The 24,105-nt window shown below is 46.3% G+C and overlaps 2 protein-coding genes across 2 annotated transcripts in view; both read right to left on the bottom strand.

Annotated features, from left to right (window-relative positions):
* On the bottom strand, positions 1 to 8,729 carry LOC308174667 (E3 ubiquitin-protein ligase RNF14-like). The gene is made up of 8 exons (XM_080549773.1): positions 8,689 to 8,729; positions 5,557 to 5,721; positions 4,689 to 4,819; positions 3,631 to 4,353; positions 2,483 to 2,714; positions 2,030 to 2,202; positions 1,483 to 1,613; positions 1 to 743 (listed from the first exon to the last, which is right to left on the bottom strand). Exons 2-8 carry the CDS (start codon positions 5,711 to 5,713, stop codon positions 683 to 685), a joined length of 1,608 nt encoding a protein of 535 aa, XP_080405899.1. The 5' UTR covers positions 5,714 to 5,721; positions 8,689 to 8,729; the 3' UTR covers positions 1 to 682.
* A 2,456-nt stretch (positions 8,730 to 11,185) lies between these two features.
* hspa4a (heat shock protein 4a) overlaps positions 11,186 to 24,105 on the bottom strand; it is a 29,889-nt gene continuing 16,969 nt past the window's right edge. Inside the window, exons 13-19 of the mRNA XM_080550090.1 lie at positions 19,633 to 19,722; positions 18,339 to 18,491; positions 17,416 to 17,541; positions 14,758 to 14,865; positions 13,697 to 13,816; positions 12,734 to 12,895; positions 11,186 to 12,021 (exon numbers count right to left, since the gene is read on the bottom strand). Of these exons, the coding sequence (XP_080406216.1) occupies positions 11,812 to 12,021; positions 12,734 to 12,895; positions 13,697 to 13,816; positions 14,758 to 14,865; positions 17,416 to 17,541; positions 18,339 to 18,491; positions 19,633 to 19,722 (969 nt within the window). The 3' untranslated portion in view covers positions 11,186 to 11,811. The remainder of the gene's footprint in view (positions 12,022 to 12,733; positions 12,896 to 13,696; positions 13,817 to 14,757; positions 14,866 to 17,415; positions 17,542 to 18,338; positions 18,492 to 19,632; positions 19,723 to 24,105) is intronic.

Raw genomic sequence — 24,105 nt, 5'->3', positions numbered from 1 at the left:
ATCTTTTTTTTTATTTTTCTTCAACATCATAACAAGATAACAAGTTGTGACACAGAGGAACTATTATGAGGACATCATTTTTGATCAATCTTCAATCTTCAAATCATAATCTTTCTCATAACCTTTTTAGAATCTAACTCATAATCTTCAAAATAACAACAACAACAACAAAATCCAACGGTAGTCTTAACACATCTCTCCATCCAACCCCTCCTATGTCTGGGACCACATCTTAGCGTGTTTACCCCAAAAAATCTGTGAGAGTGTCTGTGGTGCTACTAACACAACTAAATCCCACCACAAATCCGTGATCTGTGGGCGTTGAAACAAGAATCGGTTTGAAATTGAAAAGACAAAAAAAAAAAAAAAAAACTGCTCAAATCATGCTCAGACAACACAAGCTTTTCACAGGAGCTGCTATCCTGCGATCCCTCTGGTTTTTTGGTACAAGACCCCCCCCCAGTTGCTCACGAGTATTCTGTCAGACAAATACTAGGCTAGGAGGCTAGGAGGCTAGGTGGATGTCAGGTGAGGAGGCTAGGTGTATGTCAGGGGAGGGGAGGTCAGGTGATGGGAGGTGAGGGGAGGGAGGGGGAGGGAGGATATTAAAGTGCATCCGGGGGGTGAGGCACGCCACGCCAGGGGGGTACCAGGGGGGTACCCATCACCACCACGCTTCTCCTCAGTCTTCCTCGTCACTCCAGAAATCGTTGTCTTCATCGATGTCCACGCCCTGGAACAGTCTAGAAGGGAACGACGACAAACGAACAGGAAGAAACTTCAGCTTCAGAGACGCTCAGAGAACACAACGCAACAACCACACCAACTTATTCGGTTGTTAAGTCTGACGTCAAACGTGACGTTTAGCTATTTCCGGGTCCAAATAAAAAAATTCCCCCCCCGCACCAGAGTACCAGTGTACTACAGCAGTAGAATGACAGTTCAATCGTTTTTTAGACTGGGATCTATTCATACAACAAGGGACACAGCACTTTCCTGTTTTTCCCATATTTGTCATGAGGCTTGGAAAAGCGCTATACAAATATAATGAATTATTATTATTACTGAGGCCAACGTTGGACCCGGAAACACGTCACGACTTAACAACCGAATAGTAGGTACAATAGGTACGGCTGTTCTAGTGTCAACTGTCACTTAGATTCAACTGTCACTTAGATTCAACTGTCACTTTCAAATTTGAAATAAGATTTGACAGTTGGTGATGTGGTGTTCTAGTGTTAAGCTCAGTGTCCGACAAAGGAAAGGAAATGAGAGCTGAGGAGACTAGGATAGGAGACTAGGATAGGAGACTAGGATAGGAGACTAGGATAGGAGACTAGGATAGAAGAGCGCGACGGCTTGTTTGCTGAAATACTCATCGCTTTGGAATTTAAAAAAAAGTGTCTGGCTAAATGGTGAATGAACACTAATATTAACAGTTATTAACAGTAGATGAATGAACGGACAGGGCGGGTCACTCACTGGTTGTAGCAGGGCGAGGAGGGGTTGTTGAAGTGGCTGTAGGGGTTGACCCGGGTCAGCTGACCCAGACACAGCCAGCAGAAGTACTGCTTACAGGAGGTACACGTCATCTTGTTACAGCCGTCCTCCTTCTGGAGAGGGGGAGGAGGAGGTGGGGGGGGGGAGGGAGGAGGGAGGAAGGGAGGGAAAGAGAGATTAAAATCTGACCTGGCCAAGAAAGCTCACCAGTACAGATGCAAGTTACAAAGTTGGTGAATAAAACATAATAAATAACAGACAGAGATAACAGATACATATTATTAAAAAACATCTTAGGAGTAGCAATTACATATTTCTGTCACACAGTTTCCAATCAGAGCTTTGAACTCGCTCAGGGAGACTTGGACCAGTCCCTACTGTAGGAGTGTGTGTGTGTGTGTGGGTGTGTGTGTGGGTGTGTGTGTGTGTGTACCTGGATGTTGGTAGTACATCAAGGACAGCCCTTGCAGTTGTCCTGGACCCAGTCCCTGCTGAAGGAGTGTGTGTGTGTGTGTGTGTGTGTGTGTACCTGGATGTTGGTGGTACAGCGGGGGCAGCCCTTGCAGTTGTCCTGGACCCAGTCCCTGCTGTAGCTCTCCTCCACGGCCCTCTGGATGGTGCGTCTGCCGTAGCGCTGCTCCATGAACCTGCGGCCCTCCGCTGACGACGACATGTACTCATCTCTCAGACCCCGCAGCTCGTCTGGAGGGAGGGGGGGGGACAGGGAGGGGGGGCGGGACAGAATTACAAGTCGAGTTACAACGTTGTGTGGGTTCTGTGTGTGAGAGTGTGTCGGCAGCATGCATCTGGGCGTGTGCGAGAAAGAGAGAGAGAGGGAGGCAGAGAGGGAGAGAGGGAGGGGGAGAGAGAGAGAGAGAGAGAGAGAGAATGTGCGTGCGTGCATGCGCGTGTGTGTGTGTGCCTATGCGTATGTGTGTGTGTGTGTGCCTATGCGTATGTGTGTGTGTGTGTAGGCCCCTACCTGCGGTCACCCTGCAGTGAGACTGGCCGTGGTAGACGTGCTTGCAGAGCGTGCAGAAGGCGTACTGGCAGGCGGAGCAGATGCCCATGGTGGTGGTGTCTGTCTCCACCATGACGGCGGTGGTGCAGGAGGGGCGCGGGCAGTACACCACGTCTGGCATCAGGTCCAGGGACGACTGGAGCAGCAGCCGGTCGTATCGCTGGAACAGCTCCTCCCCCACCAGGAGCTTGACCTGGGGGAGGGAGGGGGGGAGGGAGGAGAGTGAGACTTGGGCTGGAGTTGTGGGACTTGGGCCCTGGTGCTGGGTGGTTATGAGCCCCAGGGCAGGTAGGGGTGATAGAGTGGGACTTAGTCCGTGGAGAGGAGACTTGTTCTGGGGGGAGGGAGGGAGGGGAAATTGTCACCAATGGACACTGTCTATTTAACGGTCTACAGCCCCGTACTGAAATAAGATATGAAGATATAATCCATACAAAATGTGCCCAAGACTTCCTTCTTTCATTTGGTATGACATTTATACCATTGTGTGGTATTGTGCCCAGTAAATGTTAAGACGGTGTGTGACAACATACTCCGCGCTCCCCTACTCAGCGGACATAGATTGTTTGACAAGGCAGCTACATTGACAAGGCAGCTACATTGACAAGGCAGCTACATTGACAAGGCGGCTACATTGACAAGGCAGCTACATTGACAAGGCAGCTACATTGGCAGAACACCGGCAATGGTGCTGGTGTTGTCCGATGACATTTAGCGTTTCCTTGCTTTTCCTGGCACCTGGCCAGTTTTAGGTGCTTGAAGGAACATCGTGCTGCTGGCTTGAGTAACATGTCGGTTTCTTTCACTACGGACTGACCACAAGCCAACTTCGCGGTCAAGAAGGTTGGCACTTTTGCCAGGTCCTGAAATTTGATCGAGTGCAAAGATATAAAAATGTATTTTACTCACAGGGGTCAAATGACAACTCATGGCTGTTTTAGTGTTAAGGCACTGGATGTTAACACACACACACACACACACACCCTCTACCTGTGAGGGCGTGGCCAGGGGGACTCCGGCTCGGGGCAGTTAAGACACCGCCCCCCCCACCCACCCATCCACCCCCCCCTCCCCCCTCCCCTCCTCCCCTTCCCCCACCCCCCAACTACCTGTGAGGGCGTGGCCAGCGAGCTGCACTCCGGCTCGGGGCAGTTAAGGCACTGTACGTTCCCGTCGCGTATCTGGATCTGGAAGTACTCCCCCAGGCAGGCCCTGCAGTACACGTGGCTGCAGTCCTGCAGGCGCATGCACCCGCCGCCCAGCTTCTCCCCCAGGCAGATGCCGCAGGCGAACGCCGTGGCGTCGAACACCCGCTGCCGCTGCGCCGCGTCAAAGTCCAGCAGCTGACGCAGCACGCCGCTGCGCGGGTCCACCACCAGGACGGTGCGGGGGTCTAAGGGGGAGGGGGAGGACGTGGGGGGGGGCAGGGGGGAGGGTGGGGAGGGGGTGGAGGGGGTGGGAGGAGGGGAGGGGTGTTCGCCCTCCTCCTCCTCCTCGACCGAGTCTCCGGTCGACTCACGGGGAGTGGGCTGCTTGGCGATGTCATTGTTGTTGTTCTCCACCAGTTCTCCGGTGGTGGTGGTGGTGTCGGGGGGGAGGGGCTTGGCGGTGGTGTCGGGGGGGAGGGGCTTGGCGGCGGCGGGGGGGAGGGGCAGGGGCTTGGGGGTGCTGGGGGGGAGGGGCTTGGGGGAGGGCGTGGCCACCTCCAGGGGGGAGGTGAGGTGGAGGTAGGGCAGGGCCTCCTCCTTCAGGAAGGTGATCCAGGTGAACAGCACCACGCTGCCCCGGTTCTCCTGCCACAGGGAGTCCAGACGCCGGCACAGGGAGGTCATCTGAGGAGGGGGGGGCGGGGGGACAACACAGAGGAGCTATAGGAGATCTTTACAACCACTAAGGAGCTCTATAGGAGATCTTTACAACCACTAAGGAGCTCTATAGGAGATCTTTACAACCACTAAGGAGCTCTATAGGAGATCTTTTCAACCACTAAGGAGCTCTATAGGAGATCTTTTCAACCACTAAGGAGCTCTATAGGAGATCTTTTCAACCACTAAGGAGCTCTATAGGAGATCTTTACAACCACTAAGGAGCTCTATAGGAGATCTTTACAACCACTAAGGAGCTCTATAGGAGATCTTTTCTGCCTGCTGCAATCAGAGTCTCTCACCTGAACCCTGGTGAGCCATTTGGAGCTCAGCGTGAACACGGGCGGCAGGGTGGAGGGGTACTCTGCAGGAAGCTCGAAGTTAAGCACCAAGGGTGGCAGGAAACACACGTCATGTTCTGTCTGCTGGTCTCCTGGCAACAAACACAACAACATCAACAACAACAACATCATCATCAACAACATCATCATCATCATCAACAACAACAACATCATCATCATCATCATCATCATCATCATCATTATCAACAACATCATCATCATCATCATCATTATCATTATCATCATCATCATCATCATCATCATTATCAACATCATCATCATCATCATCATTATCAACAACATCATCATCATTATCATCATCATCATCATCATCATCATCATCATCATCATTATCATCATCATTATCATCATCATCATTATCATCATCAACAACAACAAGAAATACAACAACAACAACACATCAGGTTTTGCTTGTGACTGAAAGTCAATGTTCTTCTCAGTAAAATGAGAAAATGAAAGTATGAGTGACAGATATAAAGATAACAGATAAAAGGCCAGTTCCTCCTGGGACGTGGCACAGCAAGTCACATGCCATATCATCGCAAGGTCCCTGGTTCGATTCCGAGCCATCGACATATCCTGCATGTCACCCCGCCCCATCTCTCTCTCTCTCTCTCTCTCTCTCTCTCTCTCTCTCTCTCTCTCTCTCTCTCTCTCTCTCTCTCTCTCTCTCACCCATCCTTCCTGTCAATCTCTAACTGTCTCTCTCCTCCTCTCTCTCTCACCCATCCTTCCTGTCAATCTCTACTACTGTCTCTATCCCAATAAAGCTATAGAAATACCCTAAAAAACAAAACAACACCAGTACCTTTCACCACTAGTTTGAAGTTTGGCGGCAGCTCGAGGCACAGCTGGATCTCCCCCCCCTGCGCCGCCTCCGAGTCCGCCCGGCGGAACTCCTCCTCATCGTAGATACTCGCTAACGCAAGCAGCTCATCCTCCTGGGCTTCCTGGTCCTCCGACATTTACATTCCTGGGACAGGAAGAGTTACATTTACATGGTTGGTATTTAGCAGACAGTTTATTCCAAAGCGACTTACAATCGATACATTTGACTAAGCAAGAAGTGAATCATCAGTTCACCAGTCGTAGCAGGAAGATCAATCTAGCTCAGACCAGGGGTCATTGGCAGTCGTCGTGATACTTTTTTTTTTTTTAAAGAATGAAAATAACTTATTTTTAAAATGTGTATATATAGACACTGGAGACACAGTACAATCGGGGTAGTAGGTGTCTCAGGAGACACAGTGCTGGGGGGTAGTAGATGTCTCAGGAGACACAGTGCTGGGGGGTAGTAGATGTCTCAGGAGACACAGTGCTCGGGGGTAGTAGATGTCTCTGGAGACACAGTGCTGGGGGGTAGTAGATGTCTCAGGAGACGCAGTGCTGGGGGGTAGTAGATGTCTCAGGAGACACAGTGCTCGGGGGTAGTAGATGTCTCAGGAGACACAGTGCTGGGGGGTAGTAGATGTCTCAGGAGACACAGTGATGGGGGGTAGTAGATGTCTCAGGAGGAGCAGTTAAGGTGTAACCTGAAGAGATTACATTTACATTTTTGGCATTTAGCAGACGCCTGACGCCTAATTCCAAAGCGACTTACAATCAATACATTTGAATACTAAGCATGTGAATCAGCAATCCACCATTCGTTGCAGGAAGAGTACTCTAGCTCGGGCCCGGGGCCACTGATAGAAGGAAAAACCTTCTCCCTATCACCTTCTTCTAAAACCTTTTTATTTATTTTTTTATTTTACTGGAGAAACTGAGAGACAGTACAAGGGGGGCAATAGAAGTTCTTAGGGACACAGTAGAGGGGAAAGCGGGTGTCTTTAGGAGACGTAGTGGTGAGGGTCAGAAGATGTCTCAGGAGGAGCAGTTAAGGTGTAACCTGAAGAGATGGAGGTCTTCAGTCTACGACGGAAGATGGGTAGTGACTCTGCCGTTCTGACAGCCGTGGGGAGCTCATTCCACCAGCGGGGAGCCAGTGTTGTGAAGAGACGTGATCGGGCAGCCCGACTGCTGTGTAGAGGAGGTGGTGCCAGTCGGCCAGCCGAGGTGGAGGAGCGGAGTGAGCGGGCAGGGGTTTGGGGGGTTACCATTTCCTTCAGGTAGGCAGGGGCTGTCCCTTTAGCTGCCTGGTATGCAAGCACCAGGGTCTTGAATCTGATGCGAGCTGCTATCGGGAGCCAGTGCAGGGTGCGAAGGAGAGGGGTGACATGAGAGTATTTTGGGAGGTTTAATACCAGCCGGGCAGCAGCATTCTGGATGAGCTGCAGAGGTCTAATGGCTGAAGCGGGGAGCCCAACCAGGAGTACATTGCAGTAATCCAGGCGGGAGATGACCAGTGCCTGGGTCAAGAGTTGCGCTGCCTCTCTGGTAAGGAATGGGCGTATCCTTCTGATGTTGTAGAGGAAGAATCTGCAGGAGCGAGCCGTTGCTGCAATGTTCTCCGCACAGGATAGTCTTCAGTCTCCGACGGTTAGATCACCAGACTCTGGTAGGTAGCTAGGACCACCAAAGCCATCTCAATACACATCTAGATCTAGATCTATGCCTTCATATATATATATACACGAGTATATACCACGGCTCTAGACTAGACAATCAATTGTCCGTCTCTCTCCTATAGATTGGAACTTTAGCAGAGCCATTTTAGTCCATGGGTCACACCAGATTGCGGTGTTGTTGTTGGAAGTGCTCCAGTGACCTCTATATTTGTCCGAAAGATTCCCAACTGGTCTTGAATGAAAGCTAAAAAGCCCCCCTTTAAAATGATACCAAAACTGTACATCATAAGACATTGAGAAATGTCTTTACCACGAGTCTAAACACAGGACAGGCACCCCCACCACCAGCGTCTAAAATGCAATTTACCTTAGGCGGGGGGGGGTGGTTAACTTCATGAGCTGATAACTGTGATTCACCTGCTACTCAGGAAATGTTATCATACCAACATATCATCTACAGACATGGATCATACCGATTATGTGTGTGTGTGTGTGTGTGTGTGTGTGTGTGTGTGTGTGTGTGTGTGTGTGTGTGTGTGTAGTGTGTGTGTGGTGTGTGTGTGTGTGGTTTATGGTGTGTGGGTGTGTGTGTGTGTGTGTGTGGTGTGTGTGTGTGTGTGTGTGTGTGTGTGTGTGTGGTGTGTGTGAGTGTGTGGTGTGTGTGTGTGGTGTGTGTGTGTGTGTGTGTGTGTGTGTGTGTGTGTGTGTGTGTGTGTGTGTGTGTGTGTGTGTGTGCGTGTGTGTGTGTGTGTGTGTGTGTCCATAATGATACACACCGATAGATATACCGATATGTGACATGTTGGGGTCTGGTTGCATCATCAGACAGACAGGCAGGCAGGCAGACAGACAGACAGACATGGTACAGACAGACAGACAGACAGACATGGTACAGACAGACGTACAGACAGACAGGCAGGCAGACAGGCAGGCAGACAGACAGACAGGCAGGCAGGCAGACAGGCAGGCAGGCAGGCAGACAGAGAGAGAGACAGACAGACAGAGTCAGACAGACAGACAGACAGACAGACAGACAGAGAGACAGACAGACAGTCAGAGAGACAGACAGTCAGAGAGACAGACAGACAGACAGATAGACAGACAGATAGACAGACAGACCGGCAGACAGAGAGACAGACAGAGACAGACAGATAGACAGACAGACAGACAGTATGACAGACAGACAGACAGTCAGGCAGGCAGACAGACAGACAGACAGACAGACAGACAGACAGACAGACTCTCTCCACCGCTACGCTAAGCTCACTTTAGCTTTCAATGATGTTAACAGTTGCATTTTGGGCTTGTAAGGTGTCTAAATAAGTTCGGTTCCATCTGCATTTACGTGTACTTATTCCCTAGCTAATGCTAGCTAATGCTAGTGGAAAACCCCTGGCTGTTAGCGACGGTAGAAGAGTGAATGTTGTATTTACCTTTACGGGACTTCTGTAAATGACAGCTGGGGATAACGCGCATGCGCACTGGACAGCTGGGGGGATGCACGTGGGGGCGGTAGCGGAAGCGCAGGTCATTGGTCACTGAATTTCTCTTCGAGAGAATACCAAAGTGCCGCCCTCTGTTGGCGGGAGATATGCATTACAGTGTTATGACATTTTATATCATCAAGTGGATTATTATCCAGTTTGCTTCATACACCGTAACTTTTATCCCACTCACTTCATTCTCAAGATGTAACTGTAGTCTCAGAGTCCTTGAATCATGAACTATGAAACCTCAAAGTACTGCCATTCATGCCTAATGGTAAATGGTAAATGGACTGCACATAATATGTAGCGCCTTATTCCAAAGCGCTTTACAATGGCCTCTTATTCACACACACATTCACACAGCAATGGCAGCCAAGCTACCATGCAAGGCGCCGGCCGGCCCGCTCATTGGGAGCAATTTGGGGTTCAGCGTCTTGCCCAAGGACACCTGGACATGTGGCCAGCCGGGGTTCGAACCGCCAACCTACTGACCTTGCGATAATTAGACGCCAGCTCTACCTCCTGCGCCCCAGCCGCCCCCAAGACCTGGAAACTCCCATGACAATTATACTTGTTGTCTTTTAACTATTTTTATTCATATTCCTGTAAAGAGCATATTGTGTTGCTCTGTAACTACCTCACATGGGTTCTCCTACCACGGCTACGCAGACGACACTCAACTCTTTCTCTCTCTCCCCTCCTCTGACTTACAGGTGGCAACACGTGTCTCTGCAGACATCTCTGCTTGGATGTCAGCCCTCCACCTCAAGCTCAACCTTGAATCAATCAGTCAAACATTATTTATATAGCACAAGTCTCCTGGTAGCAGCTCACATCAGATTCAAGAAAAAAATAAAAATAAAAAAGTAATTCTTCCTTCTTTTAGCATTGTGACTGCCAGTGGCTCCTGGTCCTAGAATAGATGTGTTTTTCTTAAAATGACTGATGGACAGATGACTCACTTACTTAGACAAATGTATTTGTAAATGTAAATGTAAATGTACAGTAAGTGTGCTCTATAAACACAATTAGATTTGACCTTGTATATTGACGTGCGAAAACTGAAATGTTTCAGAAGAGTAGAAATGATTGATTGATTGATTGATTGATTGATTGAAAACTTTATTAGAAGATTTGCAGAAGTAGGTACATGAAAGTACATATTACATACACGGTCAACTAACAGGATAAAAACCCAAGAAAGCCACTGGCTTATTTCAATTGGGGTCCTTGATTCTCAATTCATCGTTACATGTAAGACAGACAAAAAAAGGGATGAGGGGTGCTTTGTCTGACTAATGCAAAACAAGTATTCTTAACTATCAGTACGTTTCAGTCTTCTCATGTACCAGGGTTCCAACACCTTCTGAAACATCAAATTCAAGCACCTTTCAAGACTCAATTCCCTCAAATTCTAGGACCCAACACGGCATAGTTTGAGACAGATCTAGATGAGAATTTATATAATAGGAACTATCCGCTCACAGACAACAATTAAAAAGAGAGGCTTGAATGTGTGAACACTAGATGGTCTCTTGCCTTCTCTTCCACAGCACAGAAAAACAATATATTGTGAAATATGTGTAAAGTTAAGCAATACAGAGACTTATTTACTAGTTGTTGAGCTAAGTACAATTTTTTTTGAATATATATATATTTTTTAGAGAGAGAGAGAGAGAGAGGGGAATTCAAGCACTTTCAATGACCCGTGTCTATTTTCAAAACCTTTAAGACCTTAATTTTTTTTCTCAAATTCACAAACTTTCAAAGATTTCAAGGACCCGTGGGAACCCTGCCATCAGTACGGTTCAGTCTTCTCATGTAACATGTGTCTTATTAAGAACGAGATTAGAATTAAACATTCAAGCAGTTTATTTATGTATGCCTTACACAGTTTATAGAAAAGGTATAGTCATTCACCGCCAGCCAGATCAGACAGATTGAGTCACGCAGCACAGTGTGTTTCCAGAGTCACGCAGCACAGTGTGTTTCCAGTGGAATCGAGTCGGAGGGAGAAACCGATGCCTGCCCCCTACCGGTCCCCATGACGCATCGCTTCTTGACGAGACCCCAAGTTAAGTGCAAGCAGGAGGATTTTCTTCTTTCTTTTCTTCCTTCATTCAGATAAAACAAAACAAAAACAAACTTCCAAACAAAACATTTCAATTAATTCTCAAGACACCAAAATGTCCCGTTTTATTTTGCTTTTTGGCGAGTGGCTACAGCACCATTCACACGGTTGTAAAGTAGAAAAACAAAACAAGGCTATACCAAGAGAGACCAAACCAACAGAACATTGCGTTTTTTTTTTTTTTTTTTTAAATGGAGACAGTCTTACATTGAAATACTGCATGACAGTAACTCGATATATCTAGTTTCAAACATACAGCGGACAGATAATTTGTGCCTCTAAAACACTCCTCTCTATCTCTGGACACACTACTCTGGCTCTCAAAATGTCTCTCTTCCGTCTAAACATTTATCCAGCAGTTCCAATGTTTTTATTTTTTATTAGTGAAACAAACGAACCATGATTCAAAACACCGTTGCGGGGGGGGGGTACTCAACTCCAAACTTTTAACTCGTCATCCCCCCCCCTGTTTTAAACATACGTTTATTAACATTTTAACCAGTGAACTTTAGTTTCTCTCTGCTTTTTTCTCTGATGCTGACATTCTTTAAGTGATGAAACTTGGGCTGGAAAAAAAAAACGAAACAAAAAAAAATAAAACTGGTCATTGAAGAAGCGATACACAGAAAGCAGAAAGTTTCCATCCTGCGCTCACAATTTATGCCAAAAAACAGCAAGGTCAATCAATATTTGGATTTCAACAGCAGAAAGAAAAAACAGGGGGATGGGGGGGGGGGTAGGAACATGCCTAGAAGGCTGATTGAGAGCATCTATAGGAGTAGTCCGACTGTGTCATCAAAAGAGAGGCTATCATTTATCAATAATATCTCAAGAGGAGGAGCGAGAGTTGAGGCAGGGAGGGGAAGGAGGGGAGGATGGGTGGGGAGGGAGGGAGGGAGGGAGGATGGGGGCGGGGGAATTGGGTGCAGTTGCTACAGTTAGTCAATGTCCATCTCTGGCAGGTTCTTTGCGTCTGCAGACTCGGGGGCGGCGGGGGTCTTCTCTGGGCTGGGGGGCTGCTGGGCCTCCGGGCCGTCCTGCCCGTTCACCGGCCCGTTCTGCTCCGCCGCCTTGTCCTTGTCCTCCTTGGGGGGCTCCACCTTGGGCTTGGGCTTGGACACGAGGGGGTTACAGGCGGAGTACAGCTCCTGGAGGGGGGGGAGGGGGTAAACGGGTAAATTGAGTGCACTTACAGTGGGGGAAATATAAGTATTGAACACATCGACACTTTGTCCAGTAAATCGTGACATTAGAATTATAAGGTTCTATCTCAATTTTTGGTACATTTTTTTGGATTTTTTTACATAATCTGATCCATTAGGTGTTTATTAATGCCTGTGTGGTGTTTTTTATTTTTTATGTTGACATTTTTGAGTTAGTAATTAATAAAATACAAAGGTTCCATCTCACAGAACATAATGGAATGTAAAAACTTTGACGCTCAATATCTCTGAAGTGCCCTAAACGGAGATAGAACCTTATCATTCTAAACGGAGATAGAACCTTATCATTCTAAACGGAGATAGAACCTTATCATTCTAAACGGAGATAGAACCTTATCATTCTAAACGGAGATAGAACCTTATCATTCTAAGCTCACGAAATGTATTTCCAATCAACCTATTCAAGTGAAATTTGCACCAGACTTTGGTATTAACTCAAACAATCTCAGACAACATCTTTTAGACATTTAAGTCCATATGTAAATAATGTTATGTGTGATAAACAGTAAAAAAGCGTTGGTTCCGTTTCTTGTTTCTTGTTTATTCTCCCAAGTGATTCCCCCTTCCTTCCCCCTCCTGCCCATCACCACGGTGACGGCCTGATTGACAGGTGGCAGGTGTGGAGGTAAGGTCTCACCTTGGTTTTTGACTGGATCTCCCGGGCCTTGACGGCGGGCTCCAGGGCCAGGTTCTGCTTGCTCTGCTGGTTCATCTTGCTGTTCATCCAGATCATACAGTCGTTCACCTGCTTGTCCACCTTGGTGACGTCCGCCTCGTCCAGGTGTTCATACAGCTCGTCCTGGGAGACAGAAAAGGATGCGATGAAAAAGGTGTGGGAGGTGGTTTAATGTGGTTTAATCTGTGTGTTGTGGCTGGGTGGGGGGGGGCAACTATGTGAACTTTCTGAATTTTGTCAATACAGTCGAGGACCTTTTCAATGTTGGGAGATTATCATTTGTGGCGTGTGTGTGTGTGTGTGTGTAATTCAGGGGAGGCAGAAATCAGAGGACAGGCTTACTGTAATGCATGGAACAGAATGAGGGATGGTACCAAAACACGTTCCATACGCTACCCCATCCTCCGATGTCTACCTCCACCGGTGTGACTGTCGTACGTAAAACGTCTGAGGCAACTCTTAAGTTGTGCATTTTTATTTAAAGCGACTGTCTGATTCAGTCAAGAAACCTTTCAACGTTGGAAAGACACTGACATGAAAAAAAACAGTGACTTGGGAGGGGGGGGGGGTTTGATAAATAATAAAATAAACCGATAAACCAACTGTGTGTGTGTGTGTGTGTGTGTGTGTGTGTGTGTGTGTGTGTGTGTGTGTGTGCAGGACTATAATACTGTAACTGTATGTTACAGAGACTTTGAATCATACATGCAAATGTGCTTAGGGTATCTGCTCATTGTTTCTGTTGTTATTTGATGTTGTATATTGTATGTTTTTATACTGTATGTGGTGTCTTTTTAATTAAGTGCTGCTTTTCTTGGCCAGGGCTAATTTGAAAAAGAGGCTACTGTCTCAATATGACTACCCTGGTTAAATAAAGGATTATTATTAATAATAATAATAATAAAATATTTCCTGGAAGGTTACCTTTGTTTTGTAAGCTTCTACGATCTTCATGTACTGTTGGATCTGTTTCCCCAGCTCGTCGAAGGCCCTCGGCCTCTCCTCCGCCTCCAGGTAGCGGTCCTGGATGGGCTGGCCGTGTTTCTGTAGAGAGAGAGGACACACGCGTCTCAAAGGTCAAAGGTCAGTCTTGAGTCCGTTTACCCGTCTATTTATTTCAGTTGTCTAGAACAGAAAGAGGGGGACCTCTTCACTACACTCTCTCCCCCCGCTGGTGGAATGAACTTCCCACAGCTGTCAGAACTGCAGAGTCACTCCCCCCATCTTCCGTCGGAGACTGAAGACCTCCATCTCTTCAGGCTACACCTTAACTGCTCCTCCTCCTGAGACATCTACTACCCCCCAGCACTGTGCCTCCTGAGACATCTACTACCCCCCAGCACTGCGTCTCCTGAGACATCTACTACCCCCCTGGACTGTGCCTCCTGAGACATCTACTACCCCCCAGCACTGTGTCTCCTGAGACACCTACTACCCCCCAGCACTGTGTCTCCTGAGACATCTACTACCCCCCAGCACTGTGTCTCCTGAGACATCTACTACCCCCCAGCACTGTGTCTCCTGAGACATCTACTACCCCCCAGCACTGCGTCTCCTGAGACTTCTACTACCCCCCAGCACTGTGTCTCCTGAGACATCTACTACCCCCCAGCACTGTGTCTCCTGAGACATCTACTACCCCCCAGCACTGTGTCTCCTGAGACATCTACTACCCCCCGGCACTGTGCCTCCTGAGACACCTGCTTCCCCCCTATACTGTGTCTCCTAAGAGTTCTACTCCCCCCACCCCCCCCTTGTACTGTTTCTCCAGTGTCCATTTCAAAACGCAAAATCTTCTAGAATCTTCTATCACGACGACTGCCAATGACCCTGGGCCTGAGCTAGATTACTCTTCCTGCTACGACTGGTGAATTGATGGCTCACTTGCTTAGTCAAACGTATCGAACGTAAGTCTCTTTGGAATAAGGCGTGTTGCTAAATGCCAAACATGTAAACAGACAGGAGTGGAGTGGACGTGTCGTCACCTTCAGATCGGTCAGCTTGTCGATGTAGACCTGTTTCTGCTGGTCCTCCCCGTCCTCGTACAGCCAGTTCTCAGTGTCCTCAAGCTTTATTGAGAACGTGTCCCGGTCCTGTAATGGGGGGTGGGGGGAGGGGGTGTTGAAGTCATGATGTAATGCGTTCATTTACAAGTTATACAACAGTGACAGAGACACATCTGAACTTGTGTGGCATCTTGAGGCCCATGTTGATGCTGTGCATGTCTTTCTGCCCGAGGCGTGTGTATATATCTATATATATATATATACACACACATACAGTACCAGTCAAAAGTTCAATCGAATGGGGAAAGTGTCTCCAAACCTTTGATTGGTACTGTATATACACACTCAACAAGCACTTAATCAGGAACACCATACTAATACTGGATAGAGGCCCTCCCCTTTGATCTCAAAACAGAGCGTGGCATTGACTGAATTAAGTGCCCAGTGACTGTATATACCGTATTTTCCGCCCTATAAGGCGCACTTAAAAGTCCCAAAAAAAAAAAAAAAACGACAGTGCGCCTTATAACCCGGTGCGCCTTATATATGGATCAAAATGTAAAAATTACATGACCAATATTTTTTTTTTAATAATAATACAATGTTTCAGTACGACTGGTAAACTACAAAGCCGCACCGCTTGCAGCATTACGGTAATCAGTAAACGACGGCCGCCATCTTGGAATCTCCGCGAATGCTATGCTTGTGGTGGGTTAACATAATTCACCCCCGGAACTAATAGTTGGGAGTATTGTTCCGTACGGAGGGTTAAGTGGGTGGTACTGAGTTTTAGTTCCTGTTTTAAGTGTGTGATAACAACTGGTTCATGTCTGTCAATAAACGTCTAGCTGTGACATTTAATACGCCGCCTCCGACTCCCGTCTCTCGGCACTACATGCTATTGTTATTCTATCATGTGCTCTGAATGGATGCCGTACTCACCCAACTGTTCAATTCGGACACTCACACCGCTTGCAGCATTACGGTAATCAGTAAACACCGGTGTTGTGCTTACTCACAGTCCCACACCACAAGACCCCAAGTTAAGAAGACTAAACAGAGTTTCCGAGGGAACAAAGTGAGATTCTTGGTGCTTTCAACTTGAAGTTTTAAAGTACCCACTCGATATAATAAACAACAGTTTAACGATCACTAAACACTTATCATTTGTGTATTGGATTCATTATTCTCGTTTGCCGGAGGCTACCGGTAAGGGAGGGTTGATTTGTAAACATACTTTCGTTTTAGCTCGTGTTCAAAAGCAAGAACTGTGTGTTCATCTAGTTATGTGTAGTTATGTGTTTTTAGCATGTCGATGTTCTCCCAGTATGTTGTCATGTTATTAAAATACAGTTTAGACCTTCGTAGCGATGTGTTTTGTTAGCTGTTAGCCGCTAGCAGCGTTTGTTGTGGTTTGGTCAGATTCACAACATTCAAATACGCCTGTCGTGTTCAATCTTTCTCTGATTTGAATGTATGACACATCATTTGAAAGCTTACAATATGTAGTTTAAGCATGTGTAAAAACTGAAAAAGTACGTTGCACATTTCACCAGGAGCTGTCACATATTGGTTGTTGGTTATAATTGTATAGCCTATTGGTTGTTTTCTGGTGTTGTTTTGCTCTGTTTGTAGTCTACTTGATGTATTTTTATCAGCTGTTAAATCACCACAGCGGTTAATCCACTAATAGAGATAATAGCAGATTGAAAATGCTTGTAGCTAACTACTCTATATCTCGTGGTTGCAGCTATTGCGAATTGCTATTCACGCGAGTCAGCTGTGAATCACCGCAGGTCCTTGACGCTTGTTGCAAAAATGGATGACGAACGGCTGATACTTGAGGTGGAAAAATATATATTTTTGACAGTGGAGCAGGTAGAACGTTGATGGTGACAACGCTCAGGTGGAGCTTGGACAACGGGAAGTTGACACAACACCGATGGAGAGGTGACGCAACGCAGTAGGTGGAGCTTGGGCGTAACGCAACCCCAGTCAAACGTTTGACTGCAGTATCTATTCTATGCGCCTTATAAGCTGGTGCGCCTTATAAGCCGGTGCGCCTTGTATATGAAAAAATTTCTAAAATAGGCCATTCATTGAAGGTGCGCCTTATACTCCGGTGCGCCTTATAGGGCGGAAAATACGGTACATGTGTATATATATGTGTTTCATATATATATACACAGTCACTGGGCACTTAATTCAGTCAATGCCACGCTCTGTTTTGAGTTTTTGAATTGCCCAATTCTCGGAATATGAAGTATACAGCACTTGAAGTATTGCAGTATTGAATATGAATTATTGGAGCACATTGAGCTGCAACGTTTGCAGGAAAAGTGCAGTACAAATAAAAAGTTATTATTATTATCGATCAAGGAAACAAGTTCTGGAGGACACCGTGATCCCTTCAAATGATGTTTAATCGGCTGACGAGCTTGGATCCAGCTCCTTCCGTCTTGCAAATAAAACATATTTGAAGGGGTCAAGTTGTCCACCCAGAACCTCTTTTATGAAAGACGGATGGAAGGATGGATGGATGGAAGGATGGATGGATGGATGGATGGATGGATGGACGGATCGATGGATGGACGAATGAATGGATGGACATATGGAGCGTGTCATGTATCTACTCACAGCCTCGGTGACGAACTTCTCCAGGGTTCCGTGCAGCTTGTCTCTCATCTCGTAGACGTACTCCTCCACGAAGTTCTTGGCGTCGTTGCGCTCCTTCTCCAGCTTGTCCTGCATGAACATCTTACCCTGGGGGGGGGGGGCACACAGGCACACACACACACACACACACACACACACACACACACACACACAGGAACACACACATAGACATTAGCTGCTATGTACGAGACGTGCAACATCTTTCACTCAATACTCTGCTGTGATAATAATAATAATAATAATAACTTTTATTTGTATAGTGCTTTTCCTGCAAGCGTTGCAGCTCAAAGTGCTCCAATCATTATAGAATCATCATTTAATTATTTAGCCATTTAAAGGCAATATTAAAAAGATGTGGTACATTAATGTTGTGGTGTGTGGTAGTGTGTGGATGCAGGTATCGTTTTTTTGAGGTGATGCGTAACAAATTTCGTTGTACTGTTCTTGTGCAATGACAATACATCTTTCAGATTCTTTTAGCTTCTAAAGCTTTTCACAACAACCTATCTCTATAGCAGTCGAAGAAGAAACAAGCTTGAGTTGAGAATACGCTGCTTCTAAGAACACGAGCTGAAACCACTTATTTCTAGCAAGCAGCGTTGTATTGTATTGTGTTGTATTGTATTGTGTTGCATCGGTGTGTGAAACGTTTGTTCTGATTTGACTCGAAGGAGTAACGGCAAATTGCTGTTCTCCCAACAGAGCAGAGACAAGAATAACTCTCTATTGTCTCTGTAACTGGACCAGAATAACTCTCTATCGTCTCTGTAACTGAAGCCAATGACACGACAAGTGGAACACACAACAGGACTGTGACGGGGAGCCGCCTGTCTCCCGGCGTTTACAGGACTGTGACGGGGAGCCGCCTGTCTCCCGGCGTTTACCTCGCTCTCCACGAACAGGTTGAGCGTGTCGTTGGCCAGCTGCCAGTGCAGGCTGTGGTCGATGGGCAGCTCCACCGTCTTCGTCTTGACTTTGGGTTTCTTTGCTGACGGAGGCTCGTTCTTCTTCTCTGTCTTCCCGTCTTCTGTTGTTGTCTGAGGAGAAGATCATAACAACAACAACAACAACAACCGTTATCTTTCATAGATTAGAATCTATAACCCTATCTATATCTTTCTCTATTAGATTAGAATATCTATTCAGTTCTATATCTTTCTCTATTAGATTAGAATATCTATTCAGTTCTATATCTGTCTTTATTAGATTAGAATATCTATTCAGTTCTATATCTGTCTTTATTAGATTAGAATATCTATTCAGTTCTATATCTGTCTTTATTAGATTAGAATATCTATTCAGTTCTATATCTGTCTTTATTAGATTAGAATATCTATTCAGTTCTATATCTGTCTTTATTAGATTAGAATATCTATTCAGTTCTATATCTATTAGATTATAATATCTATATCTATCTGTATTAGATTAGAATATCTATATCTATGATAGATTATAATATATATTCAGTTCTATATCTGTCTCTTATTAGATTAGAATATCTATTCACTTCTATATCTCTCTATTAGATTATAATATCTATTCAGTTCTATATCTATCTCTATTAGATTATAATATATTCATTCTATATCTAATATAATATATATTCAGCTCTATATCTATCTCTTATTAGATTATAATATCTATTCAGTTCTATATCTATCTCTATTAGAATATAATATATATTCAGTTATATATCTCTCTATTAGATTATAATATATATTCAGTTATATATCTATCTTTGATAGATTATAATATCTATATCTATCAGATTAGAATATCGTCACCTTCTTAAAATAATGGCTTAACAGTCAATATATTGAGAAAAACAGAATAAACTGAACCAAATCTAGAATATTATGATATTTAGGCAAAAATCCTCAAAAGTGACGTTAGACATTATTTTAAGAAGGTGACGAAATCGGCTACCTCAGGGCTATATACTCATACTATTTATGTTATTTATCATTTCTATTATCAACATCAACACGACTCTATTATCAACACGACTCTATTATCAACACGACTCTATTGTCTCATCTTATTGTTTTGATAACTGTTGCCATTTTCTCTGGTTGCTTCTGCAATATCGAGGAACTGAAGCCTAACAGTTTTACTGTGTGATATTTGTATAATTGGGACGTAAAAATAAAGGTGAACAGGATGTCGAAGGTCTCTCACCTCCATCTCCTCCGCCTCAGACTTCTTCTCTCCGTTGTCTTTCACGTCGCCCGCGGCTTTCTGGTCGTCCTGGTCTGTCTGCATCTTACTCTGCAGCACCACAAAAGAAGAAGACACTTCCTGTTTAGTTCTTATCCACTGAGACAGAAACATCTGAACCTCATATCATTGCAACCGTTCCAAAGCGACTTACAATTACAGAACAGGACAGTCTCCCTGGAGTAACTCAGGGCTAAGGGCCTTACTCGAAGGCACACTAGTGGGGGTGTTCCCAGGTCTTACTCGAGGACACACTAGTGGTGGTGTTCCCAGGTCTTACTCGAGGACACACTAGTGGTGGTGTTCCCAGGTCTTAATCGAGGACACACTAGTGGGGGTGTTCCCAGGTCTTACTCAAGGACACACTAGTGGTGGTGTTCCCAGGTCTTACTCGAGGACACACTAGTGGGGGTGTTCCCAGGTCTTACTCAAGGACACACTAGTCGTGGTGTTCCCAGGTCTTACTCGAGGACACACTAGAGGGGGTGTTCCCAGGTCTTACTCGGGGACACACTAGTGGTGGTGTTCCCAGGTCTTACTCGAGGACACACTAGTGGCGGTGTTCCCAGGTCTTCCTCGAGGACACACCAGTGGTGGTGTTCCCAGGTCTTACTCAAGCACACACTAGTGGTGGTGTTCCCAGGTCTTACTCGAGGACACACTCGTGGTGGTGTTCCCAGGTCTTACTCGAGGGCACACTAGTGGTGGTGTTCCCTGGTCTTACTCGAGGGCACACTAGTGGTGGTGTTCCCTGGTCTTACTCGAGGGCACACTAGTGGTGGTGGGGTTCCCAGGTGGGATTTGAACTCATGACCTTCTGATCTTCATGTCTTTACCTTCAGGCTACATCTTAACTGTCCCTCCTAAAGACCTCCTCATCCCCTTTACCCCCCCTGTACAGACCTTCTCATCCCCTCTACCCCCTGTACAGTCTCTTTACTGTATAGTGTATAGTAGTATTTATACATATATAATATTTTTCCTTCACCTAGCATTGTAGCTGCCAAAGGCCCCTGGTTTTGGCATAGATTACTATTCCTTACGATGATTAGATGATTCACTTACTTAGACAAATGTATTTTGTTGTAAGTCGCTTTGGATACAAGTGTCAGTGTGCTGAATACCAACAACGTAATGTAGCAGCACCCCCACAGTGGGATGTGGAGCAGCACAGATGGCGGTGGTCGCACATTAGAGAAAGTCACCATTGACGAGAAAAACAAAAAACAAAAACCAGGCTAAAAAAACACATTAGATAATATTGCGACACATTCCCCTGAAGTAGTTCAGAGCTTGTCAAGACACGGCGGTTGAAGCCCTCGCCTTGTTGGCTGTTGGCTGTGCGTGTGCGGTGTGTAATGGTTTGGGGGGGGTGATTAATTGTCCAGTAATGCAGGTGTGGGTGGACTGCGTCGTAGTGTTATTAGACGGTGCCAACCCCTCCGTTAAGCCCTCCGCCCACGGCCGGTCCCTCCGTCAAGCGAGTTCACGCCAGCCCTCCGCAACAGCGCGTTGTGTGTGTGTGTGTGTGTGTTGCGTTCGTCCACATACTAAACGCTGCGCCCCCACTTTGCCACAGTTTGTTTTCCCTGAAGTAGTACGCACTTGTGTGTGTGTGTGTGTGTGTGTGTGAGTGTGAGTGTGAGTGTGTGTGTGTGTGAGTGTGTGTGAGTGTGTGTGTGTGTGTGTGTGTGAGAGTGTGTGAGTGTGTGGTGTGAGTGTGTGTGCGTGTGTGTGCGTGTGTGTGTGTGTGTGTGTTGCGTTCGTCCACATACTAAACGCTGCGCCCCCACTTTGCCACAGTTTGTTTTCCCTGAAGTAGTACGCACTTCTGTGTGTGTATGGTGTGAGTGTGTGTGTGAGTGTGAGTGTGAGTGTGAGTGTGAGTGTGTGTGAGTGTGTGTGTGGTGTGTGTGTGAGAGTGTGTGTGAGTGTGAGTGTGAGTGTGAGTGTGAGTGTGAGTGTGTGTGTGTGTCAGGGTTTCCGTTAGAAAAATTTGCCGTCGGACATCGTGTCCGGGAAGAATTCGATTTACCGGACAAACGTGATATATTCCGGTCATCATATTAAAATATAATATTTTTTTTTTTTTTCAAAATCATATTTTTTTTCCTTCAAATCTAATATAGCTGTTTGTCGCGGTGATTACTGTTGTGTAGCGGCCTATATATGCCATTTAATGTCTATTTCTCATCCGATACGATTAGATGCGAGCTATATAATATATAATAATATAACATGATTTGACGCATGCGCGCTATGCCATGCGTCAAATCCAGCGCTGAACGGGTCCAGCGCTGAACGGGCGCCTCACTGGGAACTGAACAGACAGCATCGATCAATGAACGGACTCCACATTACGTTAACTGAAGTTTGTTAAATTGTTTGGGATTAATGTGAGTTTTCTATTTTCTCTTTCCAGTTTTACCCTTTTTTTTAAATCAATAAAACAACGTCATTTCTATAACCAGGTCTCGCTGGTTGGGAAGGCATTTCGTTTAGCTCGGGAGTATGACAATGGGGAGAACATAACTGTTTATTGAGAAACAATTGATAGGCAGTCTGGGATACGTATATAAAGAAATACCACAATGTCTAGATGTATAACATTTTATTGAACAGTAACAGTGCAAGCATGTAGGCTTCTGGCGTGACACGGCTAGCCTAATTTCCGTTCATATGCCTTTTATCAGATAAAATAAAATAGAATAAAACTCTTTGAAAATAAATAGGCTTTAAATTAACTTGCAATGCGTATAGGCTAATTTCCGTTCGATGTTACAGCCTAGGCTATGCCTTTTCTCAGATAGATAGGGGATAGCCCTGTAAGCTCATACGGGTCTGTATGTCGTCCTGAAGACCGGCTGTTAGATCATATCGCTGAAGTTTGTCTCCATCTTAGTGTAAATGTTGTCCGTTTCGTTTGTTATCCTTGTTATTGTGCGATAAAGTTAAAGCGCTCCGCTTCGGGACACCATTTTCAGCTGAGCACCAAACACACACACTGCCCGAGAGAGAAGGACCCGCCCCCTTTAGTTTAGTTAGTCTCTCTCTCTCTCTAGCCTATAGGCTAACTAAAGGGGGCGGGTCCTTCTCTCTCGGGCAGTGTTGTGTGTGTGTGTTTGGTGCTCAGCTGAAAATGGTTAGAGGGAATTATTTTCACCGGACATTTATGTCCGACGAGTTTTCAGTTTGTCGGACTTCAACTAATTTTACCGGACAAAGACCGGTAATTACCGGTTAACGGAAACCCTGGTGTGTGTGTGTGTGTGGTGTGAGTGTGAGTGTGAGTGTGAGTGTGAGTGTGTGTGTGTGTGTGTGTGGTGTGTGTGTGTGTGTGTGTGAGAGAGAGTGTGTGAGTGTGTGGTGTGAGTGTGTGTGCGTGTGTGTGTGTGTGGTGTGTGTGTGAGTGTGTGCGTGTGTGTGTATGTGTGTACACCTCTCTATAGGGATTTAAATCGATGTGGGGGAGTGCACAAGTGCACGGTTCAGGTGGAAGGGTGGAGGGTGGAGGGTGGAGGAGGAGTGGCAGGCAGCAGTAGTAGTGAGTAATCCCTTCGTCATCGCCACGGTGACGCCCTCTCTCTGGTCTCATATCTGGCCCTGCGACGGGTGGTGAGACCCACTTTGGGCGCGTCATCGGCACTAAACTCCCTGCCGTCGAACCGCCGAGTCCCTCCAGGCAGCCCAGCGGTGTCGGCGGAGGGCGTGAGCATCATCAGGGTTTTCCCGCTCTTTTTGAGAAATCGTTTTCCCAGGAGTTTTTGTCTTTTTTTTTTCTTCTGATTTTATCCCTTTTTCACCCAATTTGGTAGCCAATTGAACCCAACCTAGCATCCAATTATCCCCTGCCTATTGCGAAGGATCCGCCGCACGACCCCGTGGCCGGCAGTCCCAGAAGAGGCCGCCAGGCAGACTAGCTGACTGGCTCCTCGAGCCCAGCACCTGTTATTCCGGCACCCCGGGGGCGCTGTTGGCGACGGATCCTTGTCCGGAAATACTCCTATACCGCCCTCGGGAGCGGCCGCCCAATATGCCGCTCCCCGTGTGTGCCCCCAGCCATATCCGGATCTGGCGAGCTGGGATTCGAACCCAGTCCCGGTGGGCAGCATGCACTAGTGGCCAGTGCTTAGACCGCTACACCACCGCGGGGCGAGTTTTTGTCTTTGACAATCCAGGACAGCACTTGGCTCACATAACTGTCATATCATTTTACCGGTAGGCCTAGTATCGACCGACACATTTAAACTGTTTTATTTCTCCTTTTTCTTAAACGATGCAGGGTTCATTTAAAACGGAAAGACAGAAAGTGTCGCACACCACGCGCCACGCGCCGACAAGTGGTGGAAATTCAATGTTCAACTCTGCCAGACTTTAAATCAAAACTGAAATCATGGCTGATAGATTTAAACCAATCATGTGACCACTGACCAC

Source organism: Nansenia antarctica (assembly GCF_963989245.1).
Source record: "Nansenia antarctica genome assembly, chromosome: 20".
Classification (NCBI taxonomy): domain Eukaryota; kingdom Metazoa; phylum Chordata; class Actinopteri; order Argentiniformes; family Microstomatidae; genus Nansenia; species Nansenia antarctica.
Note: the sequence above shows the minus strand (reverse complement) of the source record. Positions and strands in the feature narration are given on the sequence as shown.

What these genes read in the sequence shown, in the direction of transcription:
- LOC308174667 (XM_080549773.1), bottom strand. Translation starts at nt 5,713, where the DNA reads ATGTCGGAGGACCAGGAAGCCCAGGAGGATGAGCTGCTTGCGTTAGCG. An exon ending in CTTCAAACTAGTGGTGAAAG is followed by an intron (nt 4,820 to 5,556) that starts GTACTGGTGTTG and finishes GTTTGTTGCCAG; the next exon opens with GAGACCAGCAGACAGAACAT. An exon ending in AATGGCTCACCAGGGTTCAG is followed by an intron (nt 4,354 to 4,688) that starts GTGAGAGACTCT and finishes CCCCCTCCTCAG; the next exon opens with ATGACCTCCCTGTGCCGGCG.